The following is a 16478-nucleotide window of genomic DNA, read 5'->3' on the forward strand; positions in this document are numbered from 1 at the left end:
ATTACCGACGCTCCGACTTCCCCAGCTGACCCCCAGTGATGGCGAGCCCCACCTGTCTGGGGAAGTCGGAGCGTCGGTAATATCCCCCTGGATGCCTGGGGGAAGCTCCACGCAGCAACCAGCTGGTTCCAGCATTGAGCGGCATGCAGCCTTGACGAGATCGGCACAGCTTCTTGTCAATGTTGTCGGCGCTCCCGTAGCGTCATCAGTCAGCGCCAGAACTCAGATTCGGGAAGCTGTGCCGATCTCGTCAAGGCTGCATGCCGCTCAATGCTGGACCCAGCTGGTTGCTGTGCGGAGCCTCACAGCAGAGAAGAAGCTGGATTTTGCTTTCCATTGCAGACACCAGATCGACCCCCTGCAAGCTCTCGTCTCTGGAGGAGCCCAACCAAAGTTTCCAGTGCCACTTCAGGGAGCGCTCCTTGAAAGATGAGATCTTGCAGGGGACTGATCTGGCGTCCGCAATGGAGAGCAAAATCCAGCTGCTCCCCAGACCAGTCACCATTTACCGCTCTGAGTCCCAAGCAGCAGGAAACGAAGGCTGCCTTGCACCGCAAATATACCAAGGCAGAATCCTGATGCTGCACTTTCAGCAGAGATGAGGGCTGCCTTGGCCATCAGCTGGCGCAAATATACCAAGGCGAATGCTCATGCCGCACAAGTTCAAGTAGTGCTTCGCTCCCACACTTCTTCTGGCCCCCAGTCTCTCAGGGAGATGCTTGACTTCCTCTCAGCCCCAAGACACTGGCTGGCCATTGAGATGAGAGAGAGAGAGAAAGAGAGAGAATCAGAATGAGACAGAGAGAGAGAAAGAGACAAAGAATGAAAGAGAGAATGAGAGAGAGAGAATCAGAATGAGACAGAGAGAGAGAGACAAAGAATGAAAGAGAAAGACAGAATGAAAGAGAATGAGAGAAAGAGACAGAGAGAATCAGAGAGAGAGAGAGAATGAGAGACAGAAAGAGACAGAGAATGAGAGAGAATCAAAGAATCAGAGAGAGAATGAGAGAGAGAGAGACAAAATGAAAGCGAATCAGAATGAGAGAAAGTGGGGGGAGAGAGAAAGGGGGACAGAGAGAAAGAGAGAATGAGAGAGTGGGGGGAGAGAGAAAGAGAGTGGGAGAAAGAGAGAGAAAGAGAGTGGGAGAAAGAGAGAGAAAGAGGGTGGAGAAAGAATGAGAGAAAGAGTGGGAGAGAGAGAAAGAGAGAATGAGAGAGTGGGGGAGAGAGGGGGGGAGAGAGAAAGAGAATGAGAAAGAGTGGGAGAGAAAGAAAGAGAGGGAGAGAGAGAGAGAAAGCGAAAATGAGAGAGAGAGAGAGAGAGAGAGAGGGAGAGAGAGAGAGAATGAGAGAGAAAGAGTGGGAGACAGAGAGAGAGAGACAGAGAGGAGGGAGAGTGCCTGAAGGACCCCATCCCGTACTGGGAGTCCAGATGATTACATTAACAGTAACAATATTGAATCTTCCTGTATTTTTAAAGCTTTTATATGTTTCCGTCCCCTATTGCAGTGCAGGCTCCAACATGTTGTACTTACTATAGCCTTCAGCACCCATACAAAAAAAAAATCATATCCCTGGTTTATGGTTAAGATGCCCAATTTATGGTATTTCAGCCAGAAGTAATCTGCATTATATCGGATAATGCACTTAAGTTCAATTTAAACCTTAAGCAGAATGGCTTGCCTCAAGTCTTTATGACTAAGCATGTTTGCTTTAACCAGGCTTTATGCCAATACTATGTAATTGGAAACTGTTTTTAGTAAAACCTTAAAAGTGTTTTTCTCCCCTCTTTTTTAAGAAAATGGATGAGGAAGGATGTAAGTACAGTGTGCTTTGTTGGCTGAGTAAAATCATTATTGTCTGAACCGCGAAATTTAAAATTATGAAGTTGGTGGTCCCTGAGGTCCCAAAGGTTGGGGACCCCTGGCCTAAGACCATCGGAAAACACATATTTTTGATGGTTTTAGGAATAACTTTATCGTTGGGGGTCACCACAACATGAGAAATTGTATTAAAGAGCCGTGGCATTAGGAAGGTTGAGAACCACTGCCTTAGCTGCTTGCCTTGCTTCGCTTGCCTTGCTTCGCTTGCCTGAATCCATTCCATCAGCAAGCAACTCCCTGCCTGCAATCAAGCAGGCAGGGAGTTGTGGACTTCAACTCCCAGAATTCCTCAGCCAGCAAAACAAAGCTGGTTGAGGAATTCTGGGAGTTGAAGTCTACAAGTCTTAAAGTTGCCAAGGTTGGAGACCCCTGTTCTATTGGCTAAGTTTTTTTCCCCTTTGGGAGCTTTAAAAAAAATAGTTAATTGGGGTTTTTTTTAGTTGTTCTTTTTTAGACCTAGCCATTTGAAGTTTAGGAAGTTTTAAATTTAGCTTTCATATAAAAATAAAAATAAAATAAAATAATATTTGTGCAGCTTTCTGAGATTTAGTGTGTTTTTGTAGTGTTTCACTCTAACTACACAAACACACAAAATCTCACAAAGCTGTATGTGGAATTTTGTGTGTGTAAAGTGTGAAAGTTGGGTTTTTGGGCTTTTTGTGGCTGTGTGACGTTCCTGCTTGTTTCAGGGGCCATTTTGGGTCTAGCACAGCTGGTTTTACATTGTGGGTGAGCCAGTTGATGTTTTTTTAATTTTTATTTGGTGTGCGTTGGAAGAGGGGTAGTCTTATACGGTGAGTATAGCCCAAACCCTATATTTTAACAGGAAAATTTAGGACTCGTCTTATACACCGGAAAATACGGTAGTTAAAAATATGAGAGAAAATCATAAAAAGGAGATAATGGAGAAACTGGGCATCCAAACTGTGAAGAAAGTGAAATACTTGGGCATTTATCTGACATCAAGATGTGCAACCATCAAGGAAGACAATTATTATAAACTGAAAAAACAAATTAAAACAGACCTGGAGAGATGGAGAAATTTGCAATTATCACTAATGGGAAGAATAGCATTAATAAAAATGAATGTAGTACCAAAACTATTATTTTTATTTCAAACTATACCAATAAAACTGCAGAAAAAATACTTTGAAGAGCTGAAGAAAATAATGTGGAAATATGTGTGGCAAGGAAAGAGAGCAAGAATAAACGTAAAAATGCTGCAAGATGCAAGAACTAAGGTGGGTTTAGCCTACCGAATTGGAAATTGTATTATCAAGTGGCAGCGCTAACATGGATTAAAGAATGGATCTTACTGAGGAATACAAGTCTATTGACCATGGAGAGCCATGATTTGCAACTGGGTTGGCATGCCTTTTTATGGTACAGGAAACAAAGGATACATAGATATTTCCAGAGACATTATGTAAGAAATGGTTTGTTATCAGTGTGGGAGAGAGTGAAAGAAAAACATTATCTGAATATACCAATGTGGCTTTCTACAATAGAAGTGGTGACATACCCTAATATTGTAAATATGGGGAATATTGTTAAATATAAGGACATCTTGACAGATCGGGGAGAACTGAGACAAAAACAAGAACTAGAAAGTCAAGGGACTGGGATAGATTGGTATACAAGATTGCAAATACAATCAAGATATGAAGCAGATCGTAGACAATATGGTTTTAACTCGGGGAAATCAGAACTGAATGAAATATTGACAGGAACAGATGAGAAAATGATTAAGAAATTATATAATTATCTATTGCGGATAACACTAGAAGATGGAAGAAGTAAAAGAAACAATGATAGCATGGGCAAAGAATTTTGGATACACCATAGAATTGGATAAATGGCACCAACTTTGGGAAAGAAACTATAAACTAACAATGGCAACAGCTTACAAAGAAAATTTGTATAAGATGTTTTATAAATGGCATATGCCACCAAAAAGATTATCTAAGATGTTTAAAGATAAATAAGCTAAGTGTTGGAAATGTCACCAGTTGCCGGGTTCATATTATTATATGTGGTGGTTGTGTAAAGAAGCAAAACATTATTGGGTGAAAATATAAGCATGGTTAGAGGCAATGTTACAGCAACATGTAGAGTTAAAACCAGAGATATTCTTACTGGGAATTTTACCAGAGAATTACAGTAAAGAAGATACATATTTGATTATTCATATAATAACAGCAGCTAGAATTGTATTTGCACAAAATTGGAAAGCAAATAAAATCCCGTTGGAAGGAGAAATTATAAAGAAAATGTTAGAATGTACAGAAATGAATAGATTTAACACTGAGAATAAAAGATAAAGAGGAGTCGATGTATTTCAAGACATGGGATAAATTTTATGATTGGTTAGAAAGGAAATACGAATATGGGTATAGAAATAAAACAGATAGAGAATAGATGGGAAAAAACAATCAAAAAAATAGAAACCCAGATGATGCTAAGTAAAAGTAGAAAGGGGAGGGAGGATAAAAGGAAAAAAAGTGAGATGTTATAAAAATGTACACAAATGAGGAATTAAAAATAAATATTAATCAAATCAAATAAGAAATTGAAATGAGAAATAGAAAATTGTGGCTGCTCAAATACCATTTTAGATTGAACTAAAAAGGGAAACAACAAGAGAGAGGGGAAGGAGTAGAGAGAAAGGAAGGGAGAGGAGAGGAGAGGGTGAGAAAGAAGAAAGGGAAAAGGAGAGGAAGAAAAGTGAGGGGAAAGAGGAGCAGAAGAGAAGGCTAGAAGGGGGGAAGAAGAGAGGAGTGGGGGGAAGGGAAGGGGAAGTAGGAAAGAGAAGGAGAGGAAGAACGAAGAAAGTAGGAGGAGAAAGAGGAAGGAAGGGGAGGAGAAGAAGAAAGGTTGTGGTAAAGGTAAATGGTAAAAGAGCAGCCCCAAAAAAGTAAAAACTAAAAATGAAAGTTAAAAGATAAGATGAATGAAAAATGATGGATAAATGAACGTACAGGTAAATGTGTTTATGAGAAATAAAAACTTTTTTGGAAAAAAAAAGTAAATAAATAAAAAAAAGAGGCCAGGTCTCCTTCAACAGAACCAACCCGTCCATGGGAAGAAATTGCTATTTATTTTATAGTCGAGCTCCCGGAGAATAGCGGGAACACAGTCATTTGGACAGTGATTGACTTATTCTCCATGCAAGCCCATTTCACCACCTGCAAAGGGCTGCCCTCTGCCAAGAAATTGGCTCAGATAAAACAAATCTATCGGCTGCATGGCCCTGGAGGATTACCTCAGATAGGGGAGTCCAGTTCACAGCAAAATTCTGGAAGGAGTTCCCGGGAGCCATAGAGTCCACCCAGGGTCTCAGATTGGCTTTTCATCCAAGCACTAATGGGGCGGCGGAACGAGTGAATGCCATGGTGGAGCAGTATACTTGAGGTGCTATGTGGATTATCAGCAATCTAACTGGGCGGACCTGCTGCCATTCTCGGAGGTCTTACAATAATGTGGCGTAAAGCAGCACTGGTCTGACTCCGTTCCAGATTACTAGTGGCATGGAATTTACCCCCATGCTGGAACTGCCCACAGAACCACATCATCCATGTCCGAGTGACTGGATGGAGTCCTTGAAGCAGGGATGGGAAAACACCAAGCAAGCCCTGGTGCAGGTGGCAAGAACCTATAAAGCACAAGCTGACAAGCACCGCTCCCCCAGCCACCTTTCCGAGTTGGTGACAAGGTGTACCTGTCAACGAAGCACTTGAGGTTGAGACTGCCAAGTAGGAAGCTAGGACCTAGGTTTTGGGGGCCATTACCAATAGTGAAAGTGATAAACCCTGTGACCGTGCAGCTTAGCCTCCCACACTTGCTAGGGAAAGTGCATCCGGTTTTTCATAGAAGCTTGTTAAAGCTGGCGGTAGGCTCCCTGCTAAGGCTGGTTGACTGGGTAGCCTCAAAGCCTATGGTAGTGAAAGGGGAGATCCACTATGAGGTGAAGAAAAATTTGGATTCACACCTGCCATCGGGGTCAACTACAGTACTTAGTCCACTGGAAAGGCTACCCCGTCTGAGGCTACCTGGGTTAAGAGTTGGGATGAGAAAGCGGACAGATTAGTCAAGAAGTTTCACCATAAGTTCCCAGGGAAACCTACGGAGCTGCCTGGAGGGGGCCGAGGAGGCTGAGAGGGATCAGTTTAATTCTCTATGGTCTTTCTTTCCTTTTTTCAGGATGTTCTCTTCGCATGAGGGGCAGCCTGTCAACCCTGGAGCCATCTTTGAGCATCTTCAGGTTTGCCAGTACAGTACAGTACAGTACAGTACAGTACAGTACAGTACAGCGAGGTTGGCTGGAGCTGTGGAAAGGAAGGGGAGGAGTATTGATAGCTAAGGAGGATATGTAATCAAAATAACATTCTTTCTCCTGGGAACAAAGGACACACTCACCAGCACCTGGAGAGGCATGGAAGGGAGGCATCCGAGGTGGGGAGAGGTACCTGATTAGGGCATGTGATGGATGTGTGTAATGTGGGGAAGAACTTTGGACTTTGAATTAAGTGGGGAAAACCTGGGGGACTTCAGATTCAGGTTTTTACCAGCTGTGCCAATATGACATGCCTAATAAATCTATACTTTGAGGAACCTTGCCTTGCAGTTTTGATTTCCTATGGGCTGACACCCATACTTATTTCAGTCCATGCATGGCCCACCATTTAATTTACCACTTTTGTCTGTGCCTCTTTCCCAAACTGTACACTTGTCTTAGTCACACACACACATACACAGGTCCATGGAAAAATTGTCTTCCATGAAACCGGTCCCTGGTGCCAAAAAGGTTGGGGACCTCTGAATTACGATAATACAGGGTCTCTACAGGAGAGCCCTTTTAAGGATTATGTATTAATAGAAAAATAATTAACTTACCTCTGTTCCTAAACGCTAAAGCTGTTGCACATAAAAAATAGAGGAGCTCTGATCAACTATCATAGCCACCATTTTGACAGTTTTGCTGTATTGTTGTCTGTGGACACCCCCACTAAATGCAAGCATGGGATAAACTGAGCCAGGTTTGTTCTTAGTCTTTTAAGTGGCCACAAACTATTAGCAAAAGTGGCATTGGATCACAAAGCAAGGAGGCATCAACAAATGTTTGCCCTTTTGCATTTGAGCAACAAGAAACGACAGGAAAGGAGAAAGGGAAAGAGCAAAGACAAAGAACAAAGAAGGAAAGACAGCAAGGAAGGAAAAAGGAAAGAGGGAAAGAAGAAAGAAAGGAGAATGAACAGGAAAGGAAAAATAAGAGAAGGAAGGAAGGAAGGAAGGAAGGAAGGAAGGAAGGAAGGAAGGAAGGAAGGAAGGAAGGAAGGAAGGAAATTATAATGGGAGGGAGGGTCTGAGGAAAGTCCTGCCTTAGCACTTGGCCATCAGCAGCCCTGCTGCCCTGGTGGTCTCCCATCGTATCGCTGAGGATGCTTTGGTTACAAAGCCAGGTCTTCTCACATGGAGAAGGAGTGAACCTCCCTCTGACCCACACACTTTGCCCGCCCACCTACACCATGAGCAACCTGGCCAAGCACAGCAAGCACAGCAGCAGCCTCAAGGAGGAGTTAAGCTCAGCCGGGCGACCCTTGGGGAAGGTTGGGCAGGGTTGGGCATTTGCCCTCTACTGCCCAGGCTCCAGGCAGCCTGCACCACCATCCAGGGGTCCTGCACGTGACCTGAGAGGGATGGCAAGGCTCCTCTGGTAGACAAGGGTTTGGCGTTCACCCTGGTCTCGCCTTCCTCTGCTGTAGACAATGGATCCCTCCAGCCACCCCAGGGTCACCCTGGCCATAAGTGATGTCAAGCTGGTAATGCCCACCCCAGCCAAGCCGACACCAGCCTCCCCTCTCCCCGAGGTCAACCATAAGCCTGATGCAGCCCTCAATGAAATAGAGTTTGATACCCCTGCACTATGAGGTTAAACGGATTCTGGACTCCAGACTATTCAAGGGGAAACTCCAATACCTAGTCTAGAACATGAAGGAAGATAGATTAGTAGAGAAATTCTATGAGAAATATCCCCAGAAGCCAAGGAATCCTTCCTAGAGGCCAAGGAAACCCTGAAGTAACTAACGTATGTACTTATTATTTTCCACTTTCTAGGGTAGGAGTCCTAAGGCCAGGTACGGCCAACCCAAGACATTAATCCAACCATCAGGGGACCCAGAAGATGCCCCACCCACCTCATCACCCTTCGGCCCCACCCTTCAGCCAAGCGCAGGACTTACCTTAGCAGGCAGAGTGCTTGTAGGGATGAGGGAAGAAAAAATGGGCCGTGCAGAGCTCCCAGGAGGCCTTCGTGTACCTCGTTTATAGCCGGCAGAGTGCTTGTGGGATCGGGGGAGGGAAAAACGGGGCCAGGAGTCCTCCGAGGGACCCATTTTTGCCCTCCCCCACCCCCAGAAACACTCTGCCGGACAATAAAGGGACGCACCTTTTACCGAGGAAAGAACTAGATTTACCAGGGACTTCAGTCCACCATCAAGCCGAAGGGTCCCAATGGAAGAAGCTGCGCCTGCTGCGTAATTACGCATTGCTTCCAAGAGTTGCGCTTAGTGCTAGGTACCTGCACACTTTCCATTCGTCCTGGGTGAAACAGAGCAGAAGCAGAAAGGGGTGGGAGGCCTGAAAGCATGCAGAACCCCAGAGCGGTGCTCTCCTCTGGTGGCCAAACTTGCACAGAAGTGGTGCATCCCCCAATCCTGGGTTGGATGCGGGGCCCGAGGCAGAGGGGATGGTGAGCAGGCGCCCCTCAGTGGAGAGCGCCACCTTGCACTAAGCACAATTGTTGGAATAGATGCATAATTACATGGCAGGTACAACCTCTCCATTGGGACCCTTCGGTTTTTTCTCCCTCAGCAGAGCAAAGGGTGGCAAATTTTTGAGTTCTTTCCTCGGCCGGTAGCTCTCTTGCCCTACAGGTCAGCCACCTTTCGCTCCAGGGCACAATGTTGTCAGTTGCTCTGAATGAGCCTCCTTCCTTCCTTCAAGCGTGCTCCAAGCAGGCAAGTAGCTGGCCCAAAAGAGGCTCCTGCAAGCTGGCGGGCACCTGTTGGTGAAGCAGGGCTGGCGAGACACAAGTGAGAGAGGGACCGGGCGCCGCAATAGCCACCCCCACCTCCTTCTTCCTCTCCCACCGGCGCTTGGCTGCCCGCCCTTCTCCCACTTGTCGCTTGGCACTTACAGGGCTGTGGCCAGCGAGGCTGACTGCCCCCCAAAGCAGGATGGCCGTCTCCACCCTTGGAGAGGGAGGCAGGAAGGGCTGGCTGGCTGGCGGATCAGCGCTGCTGAGCCCCCACCTTAAGGCTTCCTCACCAGATCTGTTCCGACTGATGCCTGCCTGGCCCGAACCTGCCTGCCAGACGTGGGAAACCCTTGCCTGAACCTGTTGCACACGTTCAGCACATGCGGAGGAAGCTCCGGGGCGGCCAGTGATATCCGAAAAGCGGATTGAGACTGTCACAATGCAAATAAAATAGAATAGAATAGAATGGAATGGAATGGAAATAGGAGAGAATGGAATGGGAATAGGGGTGGGATGGAATAGCAATAGCAATAGGATAGAATGGGAATGGGAATAGGATGGAATGGAATGGAATGGAATTCAGCAAAGTTTCTCTTCCCCACCCCCTTTGCTCTTTTAGCACACTTTTCTTGAGAGAGAGAGAGAGAGAGAGAGAGAGAGAGAGAGAGAGACGGAGGGGGAGGGGGAGGGGGAGAGGGAGAGGGAGGGAGAGACTTGTTGATTGTAACCTCCTTGGGGCTGAGAAGAATTGCTGCAAAACTGAGTTTTCTGAAGTGGACCACTAGACTCGAAAACAAAAAATGATCTAGTAAAAAGAAAAGTCAAACAAAAGCAAATAAAACACCCCCAGGAGAAAAACAAATTAAAGTTTAATTTGTGTGTATTATTTAATGGACTGCTAAATTGGCAAAATGGACTGATAAATTGGCCACACCCATCCAGTCACATGCCCACCTAGCCATGCCCACCTAGTCACATGACCACATAGCCACACCCACCCACCCAGTCCGGCCCTCCAACAGTCTGAGAGACCGTGAAGTGGCCCCCTGTTCAAAAAGTTTGAGGACCCCTGTTCTAGTGGGGTGGGATGGGAGAAAAGAATTCATTCTTTAATTATGCGAAAACAGCAGGAACTAGTTAGAGTTGCTTTTGCTCCATGCATGCCAAAATGATGTACTCAATAAAGTTATGCTTAAAGAGATCTGATTGTCTCAAATTGCTGGCTTGGTTGGGTTCGTCAGTAGGAACCTTGACACATACAGCCAAAAATAATGACAGATAAGAATAAATATACTCTATTACTATTAGTAATAGGGACACGATCAGTGAAGTAAAGACAAGGATAGAGAAAGCTTGAACAGCATTCTTCAAAATGAAAAAGGTCTTCTGCAGTCACGACATAAGCCTAAGACTGATAATCAGGCTTGTCAGATATTATATCTTTTCTATCCTGTTCTACGGAGTAGAGAGTTGGTCTCTGACAGAAATCCATTTGAAGAAACTAGAAACATTTGAAATGTGGATTTACAGATGGCTGTTACTGGGTTAACAAAATCACAAATGAGGAGGTGATAAGCCACCTGGGAAAGCAAAGGGAAATCATCAAAGCCATTAAAAAGTGAAAATTAGAATATTTTGGACATGTGATGCGACACCCAGAAAAATACGGCATCCTTCACTTAATCCTCCAGGGAAAGATTGAAGGCAAACAAGATCCAGGCAGAAGAACATCATGGCTTCAAAACCTAAAGGACTGGTTTGGACAAAACTCAGCAGCACTTTTTCATGCTGCTATTGACAAAAATAGGATTGCCAACATGATCGCCAATGTCCGATGACGGATATGGCACAAGAAGAATTACTATTAGTAACAAAACATCAATGTTTCAATTCAAGACATTATCCCCTATTCCAAAAATATTTCACATTTATTTATCATTCACTCATTTACAAGATTTAAAAGCCACTGATGTTGAACAGTGTACAATTCCCTTTGCTCCCCTAAAACAAAATGGCAATTGAAACCAAACCAAAAAACCCAGTGGTTCCAAAATGTTAAACCTCCTGCATATTTAAAATATATTAGCTGTATTAAAATAGAGTTAGCTCTATTTTAAGGACATCCTGCATTTATATACAATTCAGATCATTACCTCACATCACCAATATTGATAATAGAACTTATATACCGACAAAATTGGCTTTAGATATAAAAAAGCAAAGAGTATAACAAATAATTGAACTTATTTCTATGTACTTTCCAGAAACAAATACTTTTATGAGAAAACCATACAATGCTATAAATAAAATATATACCTGATAGCATTCTCCTTTTATATTGTCCAAGACATCTCCACATGTTTTACGCATGTATTTTCGACACCCATCAATCACCATTTCGTCAATGTTTTTGATACTAATAAGAATGAAATAACTCATTTTGTTGTTATTATAACATTCTTCATAATGTTCTTTGTTTCTGCCTTGAAACGCCTAAATTGTATAATGAACATACCACTAAAACATTAATAAATTGAGAGTTTTCCTGGAGCCAAATAGATTAAGTGAAAATATTCTTAGAAACACACATATATTTATTATAATTCTTTGACATATGACCTGATATTAATCAGAGTATTTTAACCAATTGCATCATCCATCCTTAGAACTGAGCCACTGGCAGATATGATGGTCATCCCTGTAGATTGTCTCTCCTTGCCAGATAGAGTAAAACGGGGTCCCCAACCCTGGGCTTGGTACCAGGTTGCGGAAGTGGCGGGTGAGCAGGAGCTTACCTGCTGCTCACATGCAACCATCCCCTCTTCCCCCCACCCCCGCTGCTAGTCCACAAAGCCGGAAAGGTTGGGGACCACTGGAGTAAAGCAACTCTTAGTTGCCTGAACAAAACTCTATTATAGTATATTTGTTACATAATATTTAGACCAGATTAAAGATGTTATTTTACACAAAAATGTTGTATGATCATCAGAAATTCTTAAGTACAACAATTTTAAAAGTAGCAAGAAATCTTCAATTGAATTATAAAATGCTATACAATTTGAACCAGATTTAAGGTAATAGCCAAAGTTTTAAATAATGCTCTAAGATAAGGAATCAAGATAAATAATAAACCAATAATCTTTGTTCCAAATAGAATGGGATGAAGACTTTTGTTTTTATATTAATGATCACAGGCTCATATCAAAAGGATATCTCTACCATGGTGACCATCTTTGGTTTCATTTTGACAATTTCATACAATATTCCTCCATCACCACCTCCAAGAATGAGCACTTCTTTGTTGGTGTAATCTTCCTTTCCACTCCCCATTATAGCTTTTGTATATGCTAGGTCACTTTCTGCCAGATCTTAAAAAGCAGAAAAAGAAACTTATGAATATACACAAACATAAAACAATCTTTTCATAACAATAACCATTTTGATACTTACAGTTAACTGACAATTTATATTATACAATGGATATTATATATATTTATAGTTGGTTAGTCTTACATTCATCCTTTAGAAATTAGCAAATTTGTAAGGGTAACTTTATAATTATAGGTAGTCCTCAACTTACAACCTTAATTGAGCCCATAATTTCTGTTACTGAGACATTTGTTAAGTGAATTTTTGCTCCATTTTATGACCTTTCTTGCCACAGTTGTTAAGTGAATGATTGTAATTGTTAAGTTAGTAACATGGTTGTTAAGTGAATCTGACTTCCCCATTGACTTTGCTTGTCAGAAGTTTGCAAAAACTACAACCGTCATAAATATAAATCAGTTGCCAAGCACCTGAATTTTGATCACAGACCATGGAAATGCTGCAATGGTCTTAAGTGTGAAAAACAGTCATACGTCACTTTTTGTCAGTGTTGTAAGTTCAAACGGTCACTAAACAAATTGTTGTAAGTCAAGGACTACCTGTAATAAGTAGAAAGTTGAAAGAGGGGGTAGATATTTTGCAACTTTCAAGACCTAATGCTTTGCTCTGCCTAGTAGGCAAAAAGGTATTGATTTATATCAGTTATATACTTATATTGTATATCACAATATAAGTATATAACTTATATTTATATTTTATTTTATATCATCCAAGAAAAAATGTGACAAGCATCTAATGATCCTTTCTTTCATGACATATGAATAAAATATCAATTAATTCTTACACAGAATAAATGTTTAGCAATTTAAGAAAAATAATCCTAGAAATAGGCAATTCCAAGCCCTTAATAAGCCACGGGTTATGGCTTGTATTTAGTCTGGCAATTTAGAAACATTGTCTGGCCTGATTCAATAGCAAATGCATGTATTTTATTTTAAACTGATAATACTCACTAACATCCCCACTGAGGATAAGAATATTTCCAAATTGTTTTGAATGTAAAATTTTAATATTCTGATAAGCTGATTCTTCGTCATATACAACTTCATCTATGTCATATTCCACCAATCGCCCATCTGCTGTAGGCCAGTATCTATCAATGGCATCCCCTCTCATAATGACTGGCAAGCTAAAGGGGAGGGAGGGAGGGAAGGAGGGAGGGAGGGAGGGAGGAAGGAAGGAAGGAAGGAAGGAAGGAAGGAAGGAAGGAAGGACACATTTTATTATTGTCAGACAACCTTAAATAGCAGCTTCCTAAAGGGACTATTATGTTTGAATAGATAGACAATCCAATGCTACAAGCAAAATACATATTTTAAACTAATAAATTAAATAAATTCATACATTTAGCATATTTTCTTTACTATTTTCTACTTTCCAGTGCTGGAAATTAGAAAATTACAATAAAGAAAATGTACTAAAGCCTTTTACATTCTAAATTTACATTTAATTCTAAAATATCTAAACCTATATTAAATTATCTTCAGAAATCTATTTTCTAATTTCCAGTACATTTCTAGTTTTTCATATATGTATGTAAACATATATTAACTACTAATGAGAAGTTTGTGTACAATATGACTTCACCGACTATATGTGTCCATATAAATTACTATTTCTTAAACCGGGATATATAGCATTAAATAGATTGCCAGGGAAATCTGTCTATGTTTGTTCTGAGTGCTATTAATACTATAATGTATAAAAGATAGGAAATTAAAAATTAAATGAATCATATTTTCTTGATCACAGATAATAGGAAAAAAATCTTATTTTTACTCATTCTAATTAAAATTGTCATATATACAGTATTCATAATAATATATTTGGTAAAAAAGAAATTTCTGGCAGAATTTCCTTATGTCCATGATTAAAGAAGTTTCATGCAAATTTAAAGACTTTTTAAAAATTTCATTTTTGAATAAGCAGCAATATATTGATTTTGGAAATTTATAAATGAATTAAGGGGCCAGACGTATTTGAAAGAATATTTCCTGTGGGTTGCTTAAAAATTTACAGAAATATATACGAAGATTTTGAAATTGATTGCAAGAAATTTTCCTGTAGGAAAGTGTTGTTGATTAGAAAAAAAAAAAGAACATGAGAAGAGGGGACTTTGAAGGTTAACTAGAACAGAGTGCCCCAATTATTCCGGGTTGACGGCCGGAGTGGAGGGGGGAGGGGGGAAAGGGGACGATTTTGTCAGAGAGGAAAGCACATGTATGCGTGTGCATGAGTGCCCACAATGTTCATGGCGACCCTTCTGCAAGTGGGGCCACGAGCACCCATGACAACTCACATGACTGGGGTCGCGAGCACCGGTGATGATTCTTGCACCAGTGGATCCACATGCCCACGAGGAGGCTAGCATGAGTGGGGATGCAAGTGCCCACGACGATGCTTGCAAGTGGGGCCATGAGTGCCTGCGATGACGCAAGTGTGAGTGGATTGCGAGCACCCGCAAGGAGGCTCACGCGAGGGGCGCTGTGAGCGCCTGCAACCATTTTTGCATGAGTGGATCTGCGAGAGTCCACAACATGAGCACGAGTGGAGCTGCGAGTGTCAGTGATGACACTCGCATGAGTGGATCTGCAAGTGTGTGATGCAAGCGCGAACAAGGCCACAAACACCCGTAATGACACTCTCACGAGGGGCCACAAGTGCCCATTATATCACTTGCACAAATGGGGCTATACGCACAGAGGTGCGTGCACCGCCTGGCCCCTCACGTAGCCTAGTAGTGATTAGCTCGCAGCCTGGTAGTGGGCTGTGAACCACAGGTTGGGGACACCTTGATTAGAGGGAACCAGAGAGAACTAAGATTTACAATTAAAAGCAATAAAAACTCATGAATTCAACAAACCAATATTATTTGACTATGGAAGAATTCAAGGATATTTGGGAACAATACACTCAGAAATTGATCTAAAAATTGTCCGTTACTATAAAATTGGATTTAAAAGATGCTATAGAAGAGGAACAGATTTTACTAGATAATATAGAGGTGAGGCTGATTTGAATATGGATCTGAAAGTGGATACAAAAATGCCAGACAAAAAATTAATATGGAAAATGATGCCACACTGCATTTATAAATGAAATTGCCTGTTGTCTTAAAAATTAAGGGGGACATACAAATAAAAACCTTGTGAAGGTGTTTCTGAGAGGAGATAAAGAAAAAATTATAAGAAATCAAGTTGTGGGGCATTATTTGATGGGATTAAAGATCAATTAAAGATTAAAACATTTGATCTAGGTTAATATATAGTATATACAGTATATTCATAAGAGATATTTTACAGACACATCAGAGAAGATGATAAGTTACTGAAGTTGTATTTGTTATGGGTTATTTTTTATATACATATTTTCTTTTTTTCCCCTTTTTTTCTTTGCACTTTTAATTTTTAAAGTTTTACTTTTTATATTCTTCTTAGTTTCTATTAGTTTTTTATTTGTACACTTTAATAAAAAAATATTATAATAATTTTTTGGTTGCTTTCCCTTAATTTAAAAACATGGAAATAATAATCATCTTACAAGTCTGTCCATTAGCTAACTAAATAATGTTAGCACTGTATAAAAACTCTATACTGTATATAATATAGGAGATAGTTTAACTATCACTTTGATTTCAGAGTAATTTATTCAGTCATGTCCTTTACTGTTATTCATATTTAAGAGGTGCATGAAAGCTTTCTTACCGCTTTATCCTTTTGATACTTCTATGAAATAATTCTTTCATTTTTTCTTCTACTTTATTTAGAAGCTGCAGGAAAACATATGTGTATAAACCATAGTAAAAACATATTATACTTAAGAATTTGAAACCACTCTTAATTATTACAAATATTGGACATCATTTTTATTATTCAATCGACTTTGTATAGCTTATGTTCAAGTACCAAAACATCTTCTTGAGCATTACTTCAAATACAGATTTTCATATGCATCCTGAAGCAAAGCTGAAATTTTGTCCACTTTTCTTTATGTGGTTCAGTAAAACAAAGTTTTCCGTAAACAAACAAAAAAATGTTAGTAATAGTTTGCATTATTTATTTGATTTATATCCCAATTTCCCCCCACAAAATTCTTAATTAAATGGTGATGTGTTGTCCTAGTCTTGTACTTTTACACGCTAGTATTTTATTTTCCCTTTTTAGCAACAATTC

At 40.9% G+C, this 16478-nt stretch overlaps 1 protein-coding gene across 1 annotated transcript in view; it reads right to left on the bottom strand.

The window, feature by feature from the left end:
* The window catches only part of SMS (spermine synthase), a 153944-nt gene that overhangs the window by 97615 nt on the left and 39851 nt on the right, over window positions 1-16478 (bottom strand). The window contains exons 4-7 of the mRNA XM_070944009.1: window positions 16011-16075; window positions 13260-13435; window positions 12139-12287; window positions 11236-11412 (exon numbers count right to left, since the gene is read on the bottom strand). Of these exons, the coding sequence (XP_070800110.1) occupies window positions 11236-11412; window positions 12139-12287; window positions 13260-13435; window positions 16011-16075 (567 nt within the window). The remainder of the gene's footprint in view (window positions 1-11235; window positions 11413-12138; window positions 12288-13259; window positions 13436-16010; window positions 16076-16478) is intronic.

The sequence above is a fragment of the Pituophis catenifer genome, unplaced genomic scaffold (genome assembly GCF_029215685.1).
Source record: "Pituophis catenifer annectens isolate HBS135680 unplaced genomic scaffold, rPitCat1.0.hap2 SCAF_4, whole genome shotgun sequence".
Taxonomy (NCBI): domain Eukaryota; kingdom Metazoa; phylum Chordata; class Lepidosauria; order Squamata; family Colubridae; genus Pituophis; species Pituophis catenifer.